Raw genomic sequence first — 15,764 nt, 5'->3', positions numbered from 1 at the left:
CTTGTTTTGTGCTAGGACACAGGATTTCACAGTTGTCTTAGTAAAAATCTGGCCAACTACATCCGTAAATGCGGTTCAGGGAAAAATGAAGCAAACAGGAGCCTATGCTTGATTCTCATCTTACCAGCTGTGCACAGATGTGACATTTATGAACCAATAACTGCCAGTTGTGGCCATTAAATATAAAATGCTCAACAAATGACTGCACATTCTGCACCACACAGATACTCACGACACAATACATTTTTATTTTACGCAGAAACCATGTGTACAGGAAAAATATCCACAGCCTCAAGGGGGTAGTAGGTAACAGTGGCTCACCTCATAGGATGGCTGCTGGTGAAACTTGAGGGGGAAAGCGGACAACTGCACTTAAATTCACTGAGGAGACAACTGAATGTATTTAGCTCCACATTACACATCATGCATTACATCAAAAATAGTATTTCTGACATAATTAGCTTCATCAACAAACACAGACATACCCAGTCTCAAATGTTCTACAGGCACAGAAACTGAGCTAAACTGCTCCTCTGGAAAGTTTAGATTTAGAGAATGTGGCCAAAGCATCACATCACAAATACAGTTTTATAAAAAAAGAAAAACATAATCATGACTTTTTATAAAGGTCATTTAGACGTATTTCATTCAGTGACACATTCTGCAGTTTGTCCATGAATCAGGAGACATTCACTGAATGAAAGGCTGTGGTCTCTCAGAATTAGTACTTTTTTTGTTGCTTTTTTTCAGTTTTCAGACAAATTACTGTTCAAATATGTCCCTTCTAACATGGTGAGATATCGCAGCACTTCATTTCCTGGCAGTTTGCGTGTTCCATGTCATGACATCATTTTTAAAACAAAACCAAATTAATTGACATACCATAAAACTGTTGTAGTAAAGGAAAATCTGAGGAAAACGATGTATTTTGAATGATCATTTACTGACATGTACACATAACTGCATCAGAAACACAGAAGCAAACTGACATCAGAAAGCAAACACAGCTGTTTAAGGCTTTTAACACGACCATACATGAACACGACTGTCGAGGTTCAGCGACACAAATGTGCCAGGAGTGACTTCTTTTTTTCAACAGCACTGCATTGTCACTGAAAACACACAAACACTGTAGACTCACGTTTGCAGCTTTGCTATTACACACTTCTTTCATCAAAGACAAAATGAGCCACAGAAAATTAAAACAGTGGTAATAAGGTCTACCTCAAAACAATGCCGCAGGATGAAAGAACGAAATAAAAACTGAAAATCAGGCAGTAAACTGAACACTTGTTAGAGGTAGGAAAATGGGCGTGGAATTCAGTTTCCAGGATTTATCCTTCACTAGTCAGAACGCATGGTTGTAAAATCTTATTTTGTTCAGTTACGAGGCTCGAAGAGGACCGCCTTTAGGAGTACTGCAAAATATTGTCAACAATCCAGTAGCTGCATTGCACTGGTAGAAGGCTGCACAGGAGGATTATTAACTGAATACTGGCTGATGACAGCAGACACCAATGTTCAAAGAATCAGATGCAATTCAAGCACGTCAAACTATCTTCCAGTATCACTTCAAAAACCAGAGATGTAGCTGGTTCCATAGTATTGAACTTGAGGTTTGTTTGACTTTTTTTAGAGTTACAGGGAATCAAAAGCCACATAGAATACTAGGTGCTTCAAAATTGGCATACATCTAAACCCAGGTAACTCAGTAAATTTCTACAGAATCAGTTTCATGCCGATTACTTCTCTACTTGTCGCAACAGTGAACTTTTTGGAATATAACTGCATCTATGAACAATGTGAGTGCAGCTGCCATTTAATCTGACGGATGCACAAGGTTGATTAAATTAATTCCTAACAAGTGTTTGAGAGCTAAGACCATCTAAGCATCCAGCGTCTAATGAGCCTCATTAACATCAACCTGCAACTCAGATGTTAATACAAGTGTGAAGGTATTTGTGACACCAAACTCTCACAGTACACAAGGCGCAATGACACTTGATGCAGTTCACAGAGTTGCTTTGTACGAGATGAAATTTACAACGACCTGTCTCTTCAGCTGAGGTCACGAGTTACAGGCTCACAGGTCAGCAGTTACAACAGCACGATGACGACAATTTACTCCACGATCCCCATGTGTGCCCATTTACCGAAACACAATCTTCACGCTCACTTACAGTACTTACAGCATGTGACCCTGCAGAGAGGAACTTTCGTGTGTTATTATCTACAATATAATCTTTAAACATTAATTACTCGAAACCCCACAATATATCTTTGAAAACAAAATCACAAAATTACGATTAAAACTGTTGATTTTGTCCAATAATGTGAGTTGCTACAGTTTATTCATAAGACAATGCCAGTTTGTCTATCCTGAGCCTGGTTTAAACGATTTTACAAGTAAATACAGCCTGTACTGACTGTGTGAGTTCCTATTTAAGAGTATTCCAACAATACATTTCAGTTTAATAATTCCGCCAGCTTTTCAGGGTCAGACACGAGAATCATAACAAATAAACAAACAAAAAACAATGATACATAGCATAATATTGCAATAAATCCCCCTGCTCTCCCCAAGTATTGGCAGGTATACTTGGCATATATATATGTCATATATGTCTTGTTATTTTTCAAGCCAAACTGTTTGATCTCAACTCTGGTGTAAGTAAATAACCAGCTGTTTAAGTACTACAGTACAATTAGAAATACTCTGAAGACAAAAATCCTAATGTGGGAATGTGCTTCAAAGAACACCAAATGTCAAATGTTTGCAGTGAACATGGAAATTATAAGTTAGACGGGCTTTGACCTGTTATTGACAGACAACGAAGATGGGGAAAAATGAGAGTAAAATCACAATATTGCATCAACCAATCAAAATTTGTTTTAAAAAAGGTCATTGATGCAATAATCAGATCATGCAATATAACAACAAGGTGGTGTCATATATGCATTTACCCTAAAGCATCTTAATTATTTTAGCAGGGGGCCAGTTACTGATGAACTTAATTTGTTTTGGACGCCTCAAAATCCTAACATGACAATACTGTATCACCAGCTCTGTGCGGATTTGGAAACCGTCGACTATTTGCACATTTAAAAAAAAAAATACTATGAAGGTCATTTAATCCTACCTGATTATGCATTAGATTATTTTTATTTAAAATTGTACATATCCACACAGATTTTGATAAATGGCAGATAATTAAGATCACCGTTTGTTCTGTTAATTTAATGTAACGCTGTGACTACAGTATGCTTTGGATGGGCTTTATTCTGTCAGAAACGCACTTCATAATCAATTTTTCAAAACCAAAATGTGCAAAATGTCCAAGGGTTTAACGTAAACACAGAAAGTAGTGTGATTAGTTTTCAGTCAATTGTACTGTATTTACAATAATCCATATTTACAACATCCAATCTTCTCGATCATGCATCTTTTATGTGGTGAACTGAAAACCAGTACCATGACACCAATGATACAGTACAAACACTGGCTTGTTCACCCAAGACTACTATATTTGGAGATCCCAGACAGCGACTTATGACATTATCTACACTGATTTACTTTGATTCATTGTGATGGAGGAAATTTACAATAAAATACAGGACTGCAGGTCAACATAGTTGTATTTTTTAAGAATATTCATTCAATATTGAGCTAAATTTATCCCTGGGCTTTAATCGTTTCTTGGATGATTATTAAATACATTTCGATTGCATTAACAGGAACTAAGCTGACGCAGCTCTTTCCCTGAAAGTGCCAGTGAGATGAACAGAGGGAGAGACAGAGAGAGAGAGAGAGAGAAGGCCAGAGTAGGAAAAAGGTGACATGTATGGTTGTAAGATCACTACCAGTCTGCATTATCCCAGGCTTCCTCAGCAGGTTTCGTAGGACTCTTCTTCGTCTTACCATCTGCGTTCTCCCAGTTGTTGTCCCAGGCCTCCCAGCTCTCTTCTGTGCTGTGTTTGTTGTTGGACGCCGCTTCGGAGCCCCAATTGTCCCAACTGTCAGAGCTCTTCTTTGCAGAATTATCTGCGATGGTCCAGCTGTCACTGCTGGGAGATTTCTTGGCCTTTAAGGAGGTGTTACTGCCAAAGGTTTCCCAGAAGTCCTTTGAGACAGGCTGGCTTGAACTGCCTTGATATCCCTCAGTGGCATCCATGTTCTGGTAGCTCTCTCCAGCAGACCTGAAAGAGCAGGAAACATAAAGATGTGGTTTAATAATCATGTGTCATATTGTTCACAGGATCATATATTGGAAAACATTTTGCCGTTTGCTCATTTCTATGAAGTGGATTTTATTACCCATCTTCCGGTTTTCCAGAGAAGAGATTAGTCAATTTTGCACCAGCTCCCTGAACCTAAGCACCAGAGACAATCGTTAGGTTGATGTTACCTGAAGTCTTAAAACACAATGTCTTTGAAATAAATGGATAAAACAAACAAAAAAAAATACAAGAGCATAACGTGAAAAATTATACAAATGGATACTGGCTACACAACAAGTAAAAAGACTGCAAAATTTGTTTTACCAAGTCACAAAGACAGCAATACTAAGACTGCACAAAGATACTTGTTTCTAACACTTTAACAGCAAAACAGTTGACTACAGTGTACTCACCGCCAAAATTAAAGTGGCAGCAAGACAAACGAGAGATTACATTTGATTAGCATTATTCAAACATTCATTAACATTGCAAAACCAGTCTCCTTGGAGGGTTACGGTGTTGAGGGGGTACTTTCTCTGCATTTTTGCAAATTGTTTGTGGACTTAAGAGACCCAGTTTAAACCAGAATACGGTGGATCTGGGTTGCTGTTCCTCATCCAGGAGGCTGGTTTTGCATCGCACAGTGTGGCAGATGTCTGCCCGTCCTACCTTGCTTGCCAGCCCAGAGATGCTGACGGCCATTTCATCTAGCAATTTGCCATCTTTCACCTGGATGAGCCAAATTATTATTAAAAACTAACAAAAACAAGAATCACTATTCAAATATGTTTGTTGCACAGAACAAGTTGTGCACTGTCAATTTTTGATTGTGAGAAAAGCTGTAGCGAGATTTGTTAAGAGCATTAAAAATTAGGAACACAGGAAACAGTAGAATGAAAATTCAAAAGCACATACTAGAGATATCTGAAACCAGCAATGCCAACTGTACATTAGAAGACAAAAGCACTTTGTTTAATATCTGTCCCTGTGAGTCACCAGCTTATAGAGAACAAACTACACACAGTATGGTGAATGACACGGTCTCATTAAATTTGGTTTTGTTGTTTGGTAATGTTAAAAAGTAAATGAGAAGGTCCCTATCCTGTATTTTGATCTGTGAAGGCCTGTATGTTTACTTACAGGTATACAGGACCAGTTTGATCCCAATAAAAGACACATCCAGGAGCTGCTCACTTGACAGTCAAAGTTAAAGCGTTAAGCAGAAGCGCTTATGTGGAAAACACTCACCAGGGAAAGCAAATTGCTCAGTAGTTCATATATAACGCCAAAAACAAAGCTTACTTAAACGTCAAAGCTCAAAAACATTAAATCTGCAAAGATAGTGAGCAGCTGTTTTCAAATGAGGAGCTCTAGGTTGTGTCATTTCATGTTTACTGAAGTCAACAAGAAAATTTCATACTAAAACAACACTCAGCTGTCTTTTGCCCTGATCAGCGAAGACAGGATAAATCAAATTCAGTGGTTCAGTCAGATGATGATGAACAGTCACAATATTAAAACCACCAACAAGTAAAGTGAATGACGTTGATCTTTTCATTCTGCTGGGAAATCTTGGGTCCAGGCATTAAAGTGAATGTCACCACCGATGTAAACACCGGTGCAGATCAAGCAAATGACCCAACAGCAACAGCCTCCAGTGGCAGGACAGTGCACCTCATCACACTGTAAAAACTGCTCAGGAACAGCTTAAGCGTTCCAGTTGCCACAATGGGTTCCCTGTCCATGATCTGATGGGTTTTGGTGGCACGAGGGAGAGCTGACAATATTAGGCAGGTGGTTTTAATGCTGTGACTGAGCAATGTACATCAGTTTTAGAACTTTGTATTAAATTCTGATTTCCTTAATTGCAAGAATGTGTAGGAACCAGCCCTGAAGCTAAATGGAAACTGACACCACTGATATATAAATTACACTGAATTATTTACAGAAAGTAATTTTTCAGCAAAGAGCAAGTCAAGATTGGAAACTGACTACTTTGAAATGAGGCATGATATCTGAACAAAGACTCAGCCTTGTAAAAATATTTAAATGTACTTCAATCTTCATCCAATGACTCTGCTGACAGTTCACACTGACTCATACAAGCTCTCAAATAAACAGTTCACCACTGTATGTGTCTGCAAATCTCATGACTGAGTCACTGACTAGGAGAAACAAAGGAATTTTTTTTTTCCATCTTTGCAACCGCAGGTTTTGTCGTTTAATGTGCGCTGGCATAAAGCAGATAGACTGACACACACAAACAGTGGAGAAAATAGCACATTCACATCTGAAGCTGTTCTTTGTCTAAAGCACTGCAACCCACCACCAAACCAACAACTTCAAACATCAATGTTACCTTTTCTTGGGTAGGTTTGATAACATTCTCATTTAATGTCTGTCCTAACTCAGTGGCCTAGTTGGAAGTCAGAGAGGAGAGTTCACTTGAATGAAACACAGTTTAACATTCAAATACTGCAAGACACTGAGCTGCTTGTTCTGCAGTTGCATGAAGAGGCCTGATCATTCCCATTCACCATGACACTGAACAAGCACTAGAGGGTGTAATGGTTCAAAAAACTAGCAGCCTTTCAAGGGTAGAGCTGCAATTGGAATTAATAAAATACAACATTTTGATTTACGCATCCTTCTTGCAACGGGAACAGGTTGCACGAAGGATTTCTTTTGTCTCAAAAATCTACCAGATGTCGATAAAGCGCCAAACTTTAGAGAAGTTTACTGAAGTGTTTTAACACACCATTACCCCCTGTCAGCAGTGAGCACAAGAACTGTCATGCATGAATGGATAACCCAGTATCAATGGATGTGAGAGAACAGTTCCTCTGTTCATTTCTATATTAGGGGTAGGAATTCCCATAGATCCCTATCCCATAATATATCATATCTCACAGTACAAATACCACCTGTCAAAGGTTATCCATGAACTTAAAACAGATGTACCAAGACTGACACGTTGCCTTGTATTAGTATTACTAAGCAGAAGCATGGGAAGATGACATTTACCCACATTTTGCAAAACGTGTCTTACTGCTTTAAAACAGAAAATCTGACAAGCCGACAAAAAATATAAATCATGGGTAATGTAATGCATATTCAATAAATAGAAATAAAATAAATAAATGTGTGAAAAAAACATGATGTGAAAAAGCGCCATGCACCTATAAACTGCTTTACCGGTTCTGGGGGCGCTTTATAGCCCCTTAACTACATCCAGAGAGGGCAGAGAGATATTAAAGTAGTAACAGTTATTAAAGCTTGAAAGACTACATTATATATAAAGAGCTTAACAAGAAAAAAGACACATTATGTGAATGCTTATACTCTCAGGAAAGAGAGAAATACTCCATATAGCTGACAGAGGAGGTCAGAGGAAGCATAGGTCAAACAAGTAATCTGTGAAAACATTCATCTTACCTTCAAGGTTGCTTGATTTGCCAGTTTACTTGTCTGTATGTGGGCAGTTAAAAGAAGCATAATTACTTCAACTTTTTATATGTGTTCTTATTTTAGCTTGAAATTCAATGCAGAACATAAATGCTATGAAATTACAACACTTCTTTAAACATACTTACATTATCTTTGGCAATAGAAGCAAATTTGCTGGCTCCAACAGTAAAACTGCTCCAACCCTGATGAAAAAAAAACAACATTTAACAGGATAAACAACATAAAGGTTCCAATCAGCCAGAGGATGTATATCATGACCTACTGAATAAAAAGAAGTCATAGCATTGTTCAGGAAGTCGTCTTCTTTCTTCTCCGGGGTCACTGTGTTGCCGAAGCCAACATATCGATTCTCTTGATTCCCGCTGTAACCACCTCCACTGAAGAAGCATGAAAAACACTTTTAGCAAATCACCCCCTTTACAGAACACAACAGAAGACAGACTAATAAAAAAAAGTCAAAAATGTACCTCTGATAAGAGTTTACATCGTCACTTAACCAATCTTCAAAAGCTTTGTCGCTAGATTTTGCAGAGTTCTGTCCAGGTCCTCCAGAGCTACGTTAAAGAAACATGAGTTCACTGCTTTGATGGCTGTTCTGTATCTGGTATCACACACAGAATTATGTTTAAAATTGAGTTCATTCTTACCGATGAGAGGATGAAAGGCTGGTCTTGGGTTGAGGAGATGTCCAATTTCTGGCAGGGGACGTCTCAATGGACCACTCCTTACCCTCTGCTAAAGTTGCGACCTGTCATGTTCAGCGTTGGGGGGGGGGACGAAATTCTACTGATTAACAGGAGATACTCTGACAAAGTGAGGATCTCACAAAATTTAAGCTACCACTAAACCATTCTTCGACCATAATCCATTTCATATTTGTTCTTTTTTTTTTAAATTGTCAATTAAGCAAATACACTTCAAATCTCTAAAATAACCTACTTAAGTGACATAATGAAAAAAAATAAACTGGGATTTTGCAGGGCAACTGATCTAATTTGAATGATTGAAATCTTGTCCTGTGCAGCTCACCTTGTCCCTGAAGAGTGCAGCAGCTCGGCTGTTGTATTTCTCCTGTAAAGTCCAGTTGGAGTCATAATCATCTTGAAGTTCAAGAAACAGGCGGAATTTTCCATTTCCTCCTGCTTTCATTTTCTCAAGTTCAATATCTTTCCACTTGTCCATGGTGACCGAGCGCACAAAACTGCAGATTGGGAAAAAGTGTTAAATTAAACATTGCCAGGCTGTAATACTGTATTGTTACTGAATGGAAGGAATATGCTGCCTTCTCTGGCCTGTTCAGCTGCTGGTACACAAAGCTGTGACAGTAATGGAACTTAATCACAAAACTGACCCATGCATTTGCAATAGACCACTCACACTAGTGTTTTAAGGACACTTTGTAGTCTGAGCTATTAGCTGGAAAGTTCATCTAAAAGTTCAGTAGTAGTGTGCCGTAGTGTTAAATGAAGCAAAGCTCTATTCTTACCTGAGATGTACTCCCAGGCCCCGGTGTTTGCCAGAACACTCCAGACAAATCCAGATGCCATATGTCACACTAACCCACTGAGGGTTAAAAGCCCCACACTCAAAACACAGCTGAGAAGAAAAGAACAGGTATTCAACAGTTAATGAATTACTGTATCATTATGCAACAATATTGTAGTCTGACCCTGCATTGGTTTGGAAAATATCTAAACGCCACTGAACTGTAACATACAAATGTTGCCAAACAATCATAAAAAACCTACACATTCCACTACTACAAACAAACATTTTATAGTGGAGGAGATTCTTGGGAGTGAGCATTCCTATTTTGTCCAAAGGCAAAAAGATGACTAATCCTCTATTAAAAACCTCTTTTCTTTACTGGAGTTGCAATGGGATGCCATTTTCTTAGTATATCATTTTAACTGGCACCAAGATATGAACATATTTCTCTGGTACTTGCCAGCTTCCACTGGCTGCCTGTTACACTCTGTATTGATTTTGACAGCTGATCCCTTTTAAAGCATTAACTGGCCTTCCTCCAAACTACATCAGGGCCTTAATAAACCCTGAATATTTACTTAGATCAGTGGATGGGGCTGTGCTAGTGACCAGAGGTGACCACCTGACTGAACCGTGTGCTGTTGATCACCCACACTGTAGAACAATTTGACTTTTGACATCAGATTGGCAACATCTTTAGAGCTCTTTCAACCACTTCAATTATTTTTTATATTGGACAGCCTTAATGGACATTTGATGTGTTGCCGATTATCCCACTTCTGAAATGTTTTTTTTTTTTGTATTGGCTTTTTTTTCTCATCTGTTCTATAACAATATACTTAATTTAGATTTTCTTATTCTTTTCTCTTGCTCTTAAGCAAATACACCCTCTGACAAAAGTTTTAGGACACTTTGTCATTCAAATAAATTAGAACCTGTCCTAAAACTTTTGACAGGGTTGTAAACTGTGTATATAAGATAGATGTAGCCTCCAGCTCTAAAAAAAATGAAGCAAACACAGATCTATTCTCATCTAGCAGAATGCTCTGGCTGCATCTCATTATCATTTTGATACAAAGGAGAAAACACTCTATCTTGTTTGTGTTTCTTTAAACTAGTCACAATCATATTAGGCAGTTCAGTGAAGGATGCTGCGTCAGTGTTCACTTAAAATAGTTACAGTGAAAATGTTTGGGAGGAACATTTGCACACAGTAAAGCCAATAATTATCATTAAAATGGCTAATTCACTTAAAAAAAGGTAGCAAGGCTGCTGTAATACACAAATTAAAACATTTAGTGGGTAAGTGACTACTGTTGTTGTTTCCTATAATAAAGAGGAAAACAGTAACATGGAAATAGCAGAAGGCAAGAAGGAAGCCAATGACAGGCTTAGACCCACAGCAAACATCCAGAAAGTCAGACTAGGCACTTTGTTTCTTGATAAATAAAGTGTATTTTTATCTGGAAAAATACTAAACAATAATAGAATAACTTAATATTTTAGAGTAGGAGATCTTACACTTGTTCTACTGCTACTGCCAAAGCTACAGGCTGACAAAATGTCCACTGGCACTAGAATTCCCACCAAAAAATTACTCTCGCCATTTATTTGGGGACATTTTGTGAAGAACTATGAGAAGGCGTTACATCACAAGGCTCCCAAACACCCGTTACCGTCTATGTGAAGAATGTTCTAAGTTTGACTGAGAAGTGACATTAAAAATCTGCTATGAGGACTTACATTATTCTCATCTTGTGTTCTCACTTCCTTCAGAACTCTTCTGGTCCTTGGACTCGCCATGATGACCCGCACTGAAAAGGATTAGCAAATGATCGTTTTAAGTACAACATTTGCTACTGAAAGCTAATTATCAAAACATGAATATAAACTACTGGGAATTAATACTCCACAACCCAGCTTATGTTAGCAAGCGACAATATGAACAAAATGGATAAAATGGCACCAATATCAGAGGAACATTTCACACTGAAATCACATATTCCTACTGGAGGGTCTCTTTAATTTATACTGTATAACAGTGGTGAGTTTTCATTTGTGGATTTGAACCAATTTCTCTCCAAAGACTGGAAAGCAATAAGAGAAACTGTTGTACTGATGATGTAATCAGAAAGAGAACTGGACCCTCTCCACAGACAGCAGGCTTGTTTGAGATTAATTGTGCTTCGCCTGGAAAGTGGATGAGAGCAGGAGGCTGCAGCCAGGAGAAGTTACAAAAAGCTGCAGTAAAGCCCTTCCAGAATGATGAAGGAAGACAGCTCGACATTCATCACAGCAGAAGTTACTGATGATAATTGAAAAAGTTGCGATATGATAATCTATCGAACTTTTTTTTTTTTTAAAAACAATAAATTGTTTATTGATGTGGATGCTCTGAGAGATACGGCATCCAATACATCACTGGATGTTGTGACTGCAGCATTAATCAGGTATTGCTATCAATAAACAACACGTTACTGATTTTCTGCTGATATGAGTAATAATTGTGGAAATCACGAGTTTGTATTCTTATATTCAATATATATTAATTTAACAAATAAAAAATAACTTGCACAGAAACCTATAGAATACACACGTTCCTACAACTGCCTCAGTCTTGTTAGGTTTACAGCACTGTGACACCTTGGCAAATCAGGAGCCAGTTGCCCAGACGTCTACCCAGCATGCACTGAGCGGTGATTACTAATAATTCTTACTGTCTTAATGCCTTCAAACAAATTTTGTGAATAGTGGAGTAACTACCAGGACAACATGACATCAGTGATGGTGATATGGGTGCATAGTCACAGCAATAATCTAAGAATCTAAAATCAGCAAAAGCTCTGCCCCTAAAAACTACCATTTCATCCATCATATGCTGCAATACTGAAAGATGTGCTTTCATAACTGTGACAGGTCAAAATGGTCTAATCTACCTAAAGTCAATTCAAGGAGAATTTCACAAAACACCAAGAGAGTCAAACATTACTTCAGTGCCACAAGAAAAATGTCATCTAAGTCATATGAACATATCCTGGTCAGAAAGTAGCGACAGATGCACCAACACATTTTTGGTCATGCCGGTTGGCAAAAAGAAAAGTCCCATCCCCATCCTTTAAACTGTACATGCTCTTTGTATATTAAATTGAGAAATATCTACATTTCACGTAGCCCAAGGTGATATGTTAAATCAGATAGGATTGTCAGACCAGCAGAATATATTAAATATACAATATTATAATAGGGAGAGATAGATTTTCTTTTAGTATCCAAATATCACTGAAATAGTCGAGTATTGAATATAACTTCTGTAATTGTGTGGACATTTCTGAGCAGTGCAATTCTCACAGGATGGTGTGATGTTTCACAGAGGCGCCCCCTTCAGTAATCCATGCAGTATCATAGACAACTAGACGAAGCAAATAAAAGCCTCTGGAGCATATTCTAAGGAGTGTGTTGCCTCAACAAAGACGTTTGGATATTCTGTGTGAAACAAACTTCTCATTTGCCCTCAGGAGTAAGGCAGCTGCTCAATCACATTAAAAATGTATATATCATTTTATGTTGTTGAAGTTCTATTCAAGCACAGCCTAAAAGCACATAGCTCAAATTATGTACAGTTAAGCTCCAAATTATTTCTACCTACCCATTCCAAATCTTGATTTATAGTGAATTTTCTTTGATCTACAGGTTTCTTCTGGCCAAATCAATTATACTACATGTTTTCGTTGAAAAAATATTTGCAAGTTTTCTCCGCAATCAATATTAACATCGTTAGTTCTCAACACAGCATCAAATGATTCTTATAACTGCCATCAAGCTGTCAGCATATCTCCATGGTATGTTTATTCCACTCCTCTTTTGGGACAATTTATGGTCTCTGCAGATGGAAGTGCTCCTCGCCATCACACTGGTCTTCATTTCTTCCACAGATTTTCGAAAGAGTTCAAGTCTGGGTTCCATTCAAGCCATTCCAACATGCTGATATTGCTTTCTGTTCACCATTTCTTGACCACTTTAACAATATGTTTCCTATCGCTGTCTTGTTTGACATGACATCTGCAAAGTTTTTCTGCAGCCTGATTTTTTCCTCTAGAATCTTAATGCAGTCTTCTCTTCCCATGATGCTGTTTGTGTTTCTCGGACATCCCATGCCGGTCCTTGACTGAGGATGGTATGGCTGGGGTTGAATGCACCTCTTTTCTTTCTCCAAACTAAATCCACAATCTTATGGCCAAACAACTCAATTTTCATCTCATGCTAAGAGAGAACTGAGGATCAAAAGTTTTCTTCTTTGTCCAAATGATCTTTTGCAAAGTTTTTGTGTGAATGTCTTTGAGAAGTAGAGCCCTCCTTAGGTGATATCCATGCAGACCACCTTATTCAGTGTCTGCTGAAGTATCTGATGTATATGTTGGCATCAAGATCTGCTTAGATTCATGATGCTTGGTGGTGATCTTTGCATTCTTCTTGGCCTCTTGCAGTACCACTGGTGCCAGCGCAGGGATCGCTTTTGGCTCTCTACCATGACCTCTGAGACTTTTCACAGTGTAAAAACTACTTGCATTCTTAAATATGATTGTGCTGTGGCCACTGGCACTTCAAACATTTGGACACTTCTTTAAAGCCTTTCAACAATGTTGCATCTCTGCTTCTGTGACAACTAAAAACTGACTAGTGGACTATGACATGAACTGTTTTATTAATTTACTATAATGGAGTCGAGAATGGTAGAAATTACTAGTGCCACTCGGAATGGTGTAAAAACTTCTTGCATTTTCACGAGTATTTCCCACATTTGAAACATGGCACTTTAGCAAAAAGGTAAAAAGAGAAAAATACCGACAGTGACAATTTATCACATCTCTGACACAATGACTTAGTGCCTTCCGCCACTTGTTCATGCCAGCCAGAATAGAAATTCACTATAAATCAACGTTTGGTATTGATATGAATAGTTTTGTCGTTAATCGTAATAATGAACTCAAAAATATCCTTGAACTGCGTGTCCAATAATGGTAATTTTTGTCTTTTTAGGGAAATTCAATCACTGTGATGTTTAAAACAACAGCCTCACAGAGCTGCAGTCGTGTCAACGCTCTGGGAAAAAAACACTACGATTTCACACACCGGTTAACGTGTGTATTTAAAGAAAAATAACAAGGACTAGTCACGGCATTTTTCCTTAACGAAATGATTAAAAACTAATCTTACAATGGGACATAACACATTTGCAAGTGTGTCAGTGGAATGACATGATTACCGACACTGCTGACGTTAGCTTAGCCTGAGCTAACGCTAGCTAACAGAGCCGTTACCTGTCCGAGATTGATGAACAACGAAAACAACGCTGTTTCCGGCCGCAGGCTCCGCTGGTAAACTCTACAGAAGCTCTTCTTCTGTCGCAGGGACACAGCAAGTGTCCGGGCTGTCACACACTGTGTCAGCGGACAGAAGTGGATTCTGAAGACTGCCGATGTTAAACGCCGTTAGCCATGTTCCTGTTTGCATACGTTGGCAGTGCAATGCATCATGGGAGTCGGTTTCTTCTTCTTTGGTGTCCTGTTGGCGGCTGTGAAGCAGCTGCGAGTAGCTCTACTGTCACGTACAGGATTGGCATTTTATCTAACATTTCTTAGGTATTATTTTATTAAGGTGACGGTGTCTCTCCAAGCAGATTATCTAATATGATGTTGTGCTTTGTATGTTTTACGTTTTGAATGTGCCACCAGAGGTCAGCACATCCAGGTAACCACCTTTACAATGCATACAGCCCCAAATCCTACCCTTGTGGGTGGTGGACCCACTTGGCAGCAGCCCCATGTAGCTTCTTCGGATTGTGCTCAACACTGGTGTTTCCTGTCAATTTATTTGACATCAATCCAACAAGTAACGTGAATGACTCTTGTCTGACATGAACAATATGCAATATGATGCACTTGTTTATCTTAAATTACTCAAGTAACATTCTCTGTAATGGTTTATTTTCACTACAAACACTTACCATTAGTCTTTAAAACAATTCCGCTACCTGTCATTTGGAAGACTTTCTGACTTTTCATTTGTCAAATATATTATTAATGGTTAGTGATAATCCAAGGTAGCCCTACACTTGTTTACCATCAAAAGAGAGGTATTTGAGGTGAAACGTTTATTTCAGATAAAAAGTTTGAAATTCTTACTTGCCTCTGTTATGTGAAACTGTTACCCACTGTCATCACGTTTATTATTTTAACTGTATAAAATAGAATATTTTGCATCAGAACTTCATCAGGAAGGGACAAGAAAAGTAAAAATCTAGATTTTTTTTTGTTAAAGTTAAAAATGGACCATTTTAATATGTTTTTTTTAAAGTAATTTAACTTGTTGTTTCCTTTTTGCTTTCCTTTAATCATAAGGTTTAAATCTACTGTCAGGAATTTATCTTTAAATATAGTTGTGATGGCAAACAGCAGGACAAGAGAAAATGCAGTAGTCAGGAAACTAAGGGATTAAAGTACATTCCTCACTTAAAGTGCTGCATTGTTAAATAACCATGTCCTGCACAGGGTCAGCCTCCTTACTCAATGTCATTAGCTGCTCTTATCTGA

General features: G+C 38.2%; 1 protein-coding gene across 8 annotated transcripts; it reads right to left on the bottom strand.

The window, feature by feature from the left end:
* Positions 1 to 225: 225 nt before the first annotated feature.
* Positions 226 to 14,720, bottom strand: arfgap1 (ADP-ribosylation factor GTPase activating protein 1). Of its 8 annotated transcripts, none has more exons than XM_022219820.2 (14): positions 14,493 to 14,720; positions 10,918 to 10,988; positions 9,173 to 9,282; positions 8,716 to 8,887; positions 8,334 to 8,434; positions 8,154 to 8,240; positions 7,949 to 8,063; positions 7,812 to 7,868; positions 7,654 to 7,686; positions 7,414 to 7,443; positions 6,578 to 6,634; positions 4,888 to 4,947; positions 4,316 to 4,371; positions 226 to 4,197 (listed from the first exon to the last, which is right to left on the bottom strand). In XM_022219820.2, exons 2-14 carry the CDS (start codon positions 10,975 to 10,977, stop codon positions 3,858 to 3,860), a joined length of 1,278 nt encoding a protein of 425 aa, XP_022075512.1. In that variant the 5' UTR covers positions 10,978 to 10,988; positions 14,493 to 14,720; the 3' UTR covers positions 226 to 3,857. The 8 variants fall into 8 exon arrangements, 7 of the variants coding, with proteins under 7 accessions (XP_022075512.1, XP_022075514.1, XP_022075513.1 ...); XR_002597001.2 differs by having other exon boundaries at positions 4,130 to 4,197; positions 4,632 to 4,947; XM_022219822.2 differs by lacking the exon at positions 4,888 to 4,947 and having other exon boundaries at positions 4,316 to 4,365.
* Between the last annotated feature and the right edge of the window lie 1,044 nt (positions 14,721 to 15,764).

Source organism: Acanthochromis polyacanthus, chromosome 5 (assembly GCF_021347895.1).
Source record: "Acanthochromis polyacanthus isolate Apoly-LR-REF ecotype Palm Island chromosome 5, KAUST_Apoly_ChrSc, whole genome shotgun sequence".
Classification (NCBI taxonomy): Eukaryota; Metazoa; Chordata; class Actinopteri; family Pomacentridae; genus Acanthochromis; species Acanthochromis polyacanthus.
This window is presented reverse-complemented; position numbering and strand designations above follow the sequence as displayed.